Below are 6,334 nucleotides of genomic sequence, written 5' to 3' on the forward strand. Positions count from 1 at the left end.
GAATAAAGAAAGACAACTTTTTTTTGGAAATTTAGAGACTGCTAAAACAATCTTATCCAGTTTTCAGCTTGCTCATGTAGGTTAGCCTGCTTTATTTAATTTTGTGTGAGCTGCAGTACACAACATTAAAAAGTTAATATAACATTAGGTTGGTGGCGCCAGGAACTCCAACCTAAGTTTAATATTTATTATTTTTTTAAGTGGGAAGGGGTGCATGTTTTTTTTCCTTTAATATAATGTCTTCCAGGGTCTTTTTCATAGGAAAACCATGTAACGTCTGTGTTAGGTTGGTCAAAAGAGCAATTAGTTGAATTATTCTGGAAAAGATGGGTTGTGTGTTTTTTTTCTTTTATTTACTTATGTCAATATATTTTTCAAGGGTTAAATAAATGCAACATTAAATTAACAATTGTCTCTCTGTCTTTTCCCGCCCAGTGTGGTGCATTGCTGTCCTCCTGCCCTTGCTGGCCGGGTGACAGTGTGATGTAGCCTCAGTTCTTTGAGAGACAAGACAAAACAGCAGGTAAAAAGACATATTTAGTGAGAATAAAGGTAGACAACATTTTTTTGGAAATTTAAAGACTGCTAAAACAATCTAACCCAGTTTTGAAGTTTCTGATGCAGGTTAGCCTGCTCTAATCTCAACTGTGGTTTATTGTTTCATAGGTCCCATTTAAAAAGCAAGACAGTGTAGTGGTCTGTAAATTAGTCGCAGTTAGTTGCAGTGCCATTGTTAAGGGGTTTAACGTCAGCTAGACAGACCCTCCAAAATTTTTCCTCCAGTGTTTCAGGGTCTGCATGGTTTAAGTTAATAACATTGATCTATAGATAGTTTTTCTTTTAACTTTTTCCCATTTTTTGATACAAACCAAGCAATGTAGATCCCTTCTTTAATAATAGAACAAACAGATAATAGATTGAGATGTTTTTCAGTCACTGTTGTGTTGTTGCCATGCTCTTTGCAAATTAAAAGTTAAGTCAAATTCAGACACATGCAGCCATGTACAGGTGTAAATTTTGTGGTGTTTGTAGTTGAGAATTAAGACAATTTTGTTATCGTACGAAGAAACATCAGCATACAGCTAATTATCGATTCACATGTGGAATAGAGCAATGTCCTTCTTCCTATCGAACATTTTCTGCATTCAGATCCCATATGCACAGGAACCACCGCTATCGCAGGGCTCAGACTAAACACACCCATTTTAAAGGAAATCTTGCTTGTGGAGTTGAGGCATGTTTCTATGTGGCAGAGAATTTTTCAGCATTATGCACTCACTTGAGATTTCATATTAAAGATGGCAAGAAAGTTGTCTGTCCTTATGATGACTGCCACAAACATTTCAGAGTGCGCTCATCTTTTGCCACACATTTATCCAGGAAACATAAGCCAGTGATAACAACTCAGGTGTCAACTCTCCCCGAAAATATAGACTGTACTCAGCCTTCTGAGGAGAATCTGACTCCAACTCCATGTGATCATCTAGAGGAGTGTGATAATCAACAAGAGACATTTTTACATAATTTGGCTCTTTTCTACCTGAAAATGCAAGCCAAGATGCTGTTGCCAGCGAGCACAATACAGTGTATTCTTGATGGATTTCAGCATGTCCATAGCAGTTCTTGAAAATAATTGTAAATTAGTTATTTTGAGAGTTATTTTGAAATTGTACTTTATTTTTCAATTCATAGTTCATAAAAAATCTAGCTTTCAAAACTAAAACTAGCTTTCATTGCCATTGGTATTATTTCTCCAACACTCTTGCTTTTGTGTCTCATATAAGAGTATTACTCAATAAATACTCCAAAAAACCCATCTGTACATAGTTAATGTGGAATTGTTCTGCTGTGTTTATGTGTGTGTGTGTGTGAATATCGACGACCAAGTGGAGTCTGGCTCTTCAAACAACCCAAAGGAACCTGAAACCACCTGCTCAACAACTGTGCAAGTGCCACTACAGGGTAATTCACTCTGTTCTGCACAAGCATCAGGTCAACTCCCTTCCACACAACCAAATGTAAGCAACACCTCCTGGATCAGCAATTTTTCAGTTCCCTGGGAGAAGATGCCAACAAGACTTTCACAGGCCTTGGCATCTGGTGGAATGGCTCACCCAGAAGACAGGAGAATAATGATTAGGACTGTTGTAGAAGGAATGCGAGTACACTGCCCCAACCCTAACAGAGCTGCTTGTGGGGAGGTAGCTAGAGCTATTGTATCTAAGTATCCCGCTACCTTTGCAGATAAGACTGCAGAAGGTGAGCAATTAGGCTGTGGTTATTATTCCCTACTCAAACAGCTTAAAACAAGAGTTGAACATGTAAATAGAGACAATGTCAGCAGCAGAATCCGGGAGCCAAGGAAAAGGTCTACCAGGGAAAACAATGAGGGTGATGTTGCCATCAAAAGGGGGAGATCTGAACTTGATAGCTATGGTTGCATCAACTGGCAACCCACAACCCTACCAGAAGGAGAAACGACTGAAACTTTGGAGACAAAAAGACAGACTATGTCAACTGTCTTCAGATCAGCAGGTCCTCAAGCAATTGAAACAACAGATGTAAATACTTATATGTCTTTGACTTATATTTACCAGAGGCACATGCTTAATTCTTAGCCTGCCCCCACCTTATGTGAGGTTCAAGAGCATTGGCCATTTCTTTTTACTAAAAGAGGCCTCTGCACTCACTTCCACACACTCACAGATATTGAGGTAGAGACACGTCTCAGTGAAGCCCTTCTTACGAAAGGAAGGAGAATTTTGAACTTCTTTCAAGGCCAGAGACTTCAGTGGAACAAGGAGATTGAACATCTGCTACGTGAGTGCGACAGTGCAAAGCTGAACCACAACCAGATCGCCACAGCAGCCATCCTTCTTCTGATGAAGTACTTCCAAGAAAAAGAGGACTCAATCTTCATCTTGGCTGACGTAATTATATTTAAAATTTTACACATGCACTCTCAATACTGTCAACATAAACAAAGGAAAAATATTTCAATGATTTTGGGTATCATCATTCAAATCAGTTCCTTTTGTGTTTTAAAGGCTTTTTCCACCAAGATGTCTGTTGAGAGAGAGATGACCTTACCCATCACACCAAGGGTAATAGCGCTTGGTAAGTAAATAGTTTCAATCCTCTTGTAATATTTTTGTAAAAAATCTATGTAATTATTGTGGTATTTGTACCCACAACAACTTACTTAACAGGGGTTTGTCTGTTTTATATTGTATAAAAATAGAATACACACAGTTTGCTGCTGTTTCTCTTATTATTTATTATACACAATGACCAACAGGAAAAAACAGCCTAACATGCCAAAACATTAGGCAGTTTTTTCCTGTAATTGATCATAATTTTCATTACATAATAAATAATAAGAGAAATAGCAGCAAACCATGTGGATTCTATTTTTGTACAGTGTGAGGCCTGCTATCCAGCATTCTTGTGGAAACCTTATTTGTAAGGGTGAGCACATTGTCTTATTGGACTCTTGTCTGTTTTTAGGGAATAATTTCATGTCTGCAAGCCGCTGGATGATCAGTTTGGAGGGCAAGGTATTTTATGAGCCTGAGCAGATGCATGACTTTGCCAGCACCCTTGCTGTCTTCTTTGCGTCATACTACGTTTTCAACCTTGAGTATCAGGAGTCAGCGTCCATCACACTGGAGATGATACAGAGGTAAATACTTTACACCATTAAAGCTTACACCATTTAAGAATGAAATATATGTGATAGCTTGACTACAGTTGCAGAAACATATAGGTGATTGCTGTAATGTATGTTTTCATTTTGAAATTAAAGCAGCCTTTTTTCCGTTAAAAGGTTCTTTGTGAGGATCAATCCAGACATGGGAACAAAATGCCCTGCAAAACTTGGTACAAGCTGCAAGACAGGTCGTGTCGTAAAGAGGAAGGTTACAAGCATCAGCCCTCGGATCACCACCTTCCTCCAGCGGCTCTCTGAGTTTGAATGGAGGACTTCCAACTAGGTAAGAATACAGAGATGATAATATTTTTTACATAGCTGATAATTATATACATACTGTACACACATCCATACAACAGTATGAATGATCTCAGACAGATGTGAACAAGTGAATAACCTGAGCAAACATGAATATTGATGATGTGTCTTTGACAGGTGGTGATAAAGACTACGCTGAACCTGACCATCCTGGTAACGGAAATCTAAATCCCATGTCACATTCTATTTCCTGGGACCCACTGATAATTATTACATTTTGTAAATGATTTTTGTTTTACAATTGTAATAGTTTATTTAATGTTCATGCTGGTGGGTTTGTCCTGTTTTTAGTGGAATGAAAAACTGTTTTCCTTAAAAAAATCAGACACAGAAAGGTGAAGGACTGTGTAGTTTTCATGTACGCTTCTATTTATTTTGGTTATTGACATTGTTTTTATTCAGTTGAAAAATGTTTTTCTTGTTAAAAAAAAATTATCAACAATAAATGTTGGTTTAATTCACTATTCTGAGACTACTTTATTGAATTATATTGTTTTTTGTAAATGTTCTTATATTGAATATGAATGTTAATATTATTTTATATGCTGTAAAACATAATTACAGTCTACACAAATTATACTGTACACAATTACAGTGTTATACCATAAACCACATTTGCAGTACAGTGATACTATAAAACGTAATCACGGTAAGTCTTTCTAACTGTAAACCACGTTTACAGTAAAGCTGCATTACCACAAACAACATTTACAGTAAAGCTGTTATACTGTAATATATGTTTACAGTAAAGTGGTTGAACTGTAAAACATCACAACAGTAAAGATACTGTAGATCAGTAATTACAGTAACTTACTGGCAATAGTGTTGCCAGTAAGTTAATGTAAAAATACAATAAAATGTCTAACAGTGTATTTATCTGTTATTACAGTTAAATACTGTAAATACTCAATGCCTTTACATTCACTCAGTTATAAATTGAGAGCACAACAGTCAATTTCTTTGGAGTTACTCAACACAGTTGGGTGGAAACATTTGAAATAACCTTTTTAATTTTACTTAAATAACACAAATAACTTAAGTAAACTTAAAAAACTCATGTTAAGTAAATCCAACTGAAGAGAATATTTTAAAACCAACAATAGTGAGATTTCATTGTGTGTGTGTGTGTGTGTGAGTGAGTGAGTGCTACCAAAGCCTGTTACATTTGTACAAACTCTGTGATAGCTTTATATCCTGTATTTCCATGTACTGTACGGTTAGCAGTGTTTCCATAAATTCCTGCAGCTATTTTCCCATTTTCCCAATGAAAGGGGTGGCTCAAGACTTTCGCAAAGTACTGTGTATAAAACACATTTAGATCAAATTTTTTGCAATAAATATACAAGATGTTTAAACTTATTTTGTCCTCATAATCTGATAAATATCCCGTTACTCAGGAACCAAATCCCCCAGAGTTTAAAAACAAAAAAATGAAAAAGAGCCAAACACTGTCACACATTCACAGATCAGCAGGTGGCAGCAGATACATTCTTTTTGTGATGGGATAAAGAACTACAAAGTTTCCTTCACGTCCTTTTGTAACTTCAGCATCCTCTGGAGGTGTGTTCTCTTTGCTCTCATTTGAGTACCACTTTGAGAGAATACAGTTAGTTTTTTTTTTAATATATAAGGATGAACAATCATTATACAGTCCTAGAACTGTCAAACTAGTTCTTCTATATTAAATTACTGTGTGCAAGGTACAGCCATTTTAATATGCGCAGAGACAATAAAGTTGTTAAAGAAATAACAACTTTATTGTCCATTGCCAATTTTATGGCATGAGATGAAGATCACAGTGATAATTTAAATAACTGGTGTATTTGTGGAAACTCTGATGTATGATGTATCTGGTGTTTCTTTTTGGTTGTTGGATGGATGTTTCAGTATATGCTATGCTACAGGAGATCAAGAAAGGAAGAATTGAAGCATGCTTTGTTTCAGTTCAGAGAATTCCACCAGTTGACTTAAAAGTGATACTGAGACGCGTTTAAGTGATATTACTTAGCAGTAACTGCAGACCATTGGGAGCGGAGCAGGCACTCACCTGTTATTGGTGTGTACTTGAAGCTATTTTTATGTAAGGTAGCGTAATAATCACAATCATCAAGTGAGTATTGGGCTTCTGCAGATTTTTTTTCGGTCGACAGTCTGTTTAATCAGCTGACCTTTGCTGCTGCTCTCTCTTAAGCCACACAATTCAGTATATTAACATAAGTTACATAAAATGTCATGCCTGTTTAAATGGTAAGTGGTCTGCATTTGTAAAGCGCTTTACTTAGTCCCTATGGACCCCAAAACGCTTTG

At 36.5% G+C, this 6,334-nt stretch overlaps 1 protein-coding gene across 2 annotated transcripts; it reads left to right on the plus strand.

Annotated features, from left to right (window-relative positions):
• Positions 1-473: 473 nt before the first annotated feature.
• On the plus strand, positions 474-5,653 carry LOC146506660 (uncharacterized). Of its 2 annotated transcripts, none has more exons than XM_085179525.1 (5): positions 474-523; positions 3,048-3,117; positions 3,508-3,682; positions 3,827-3,992; positions 4,145-5,653. In XM_085179525.1, exons 2-4 carry the CDS (start codon positions 3,063-3,065, stop codon positions 3,990-3,992), a joined length of 396 nt encoding a protein of 131 aa, XP_085035651.1. In that variant the 5' UTR covers positions 474-523; positions 3,048-3,062; the 3' UTR covers positions 4,145-5,653. The 2 variants fall into 2 exon arrangements, with proteins under 2 accessions (XP_085035651.1, XP_085035650.1); XM_085179524.1 differs by lacking the exon at positions 474-523 and adding an exon at positions 1,848-2,930.
• Positions 5,654-6,334: the final 681 nt, after the last annotated feature.

The sequence above is a fragment of the Neolamprologus multifasciatus genome, chromosome 12, assembly GCF_963576455.1.
Source record: "Neolamprologus multifasciatus chromosome 12, fNeoMul1.2, whole genome shotgun sequence".
NCBI classification, from domain to species: Eukaryota; Metazoa; Chordata; class Actinopteri; order Cichliformes; family Cichlidae; genus Neolamprologus; species Neolamprologus multifasciatus.

Excerpts from the sequence above, each read along its gene's own strand:
- LOC146506660 (XM_085179524.1), top strand. The coding sequence starts at position 2,883 with ATGAAGTACTTCCAAGAAAAAGAGGACTCAATCTTCATCTTGGCTGAC. Across the intron at positions 2,931-3,047 it reads CAATCTTCATCTTGGCTGAC|GCTTTTTCCACCAAGATGTC; the intron begins GTAATTATATTT and ends TGTGTTTTAAAG. Across the intron at positions 3,683-3,826 it reads ACACTGGAGATGATACAGAG|GTTCTTTGTGAGGATCAATC; the intron begins GTAAATACTTTA and ends TTCCGTTAAAAG.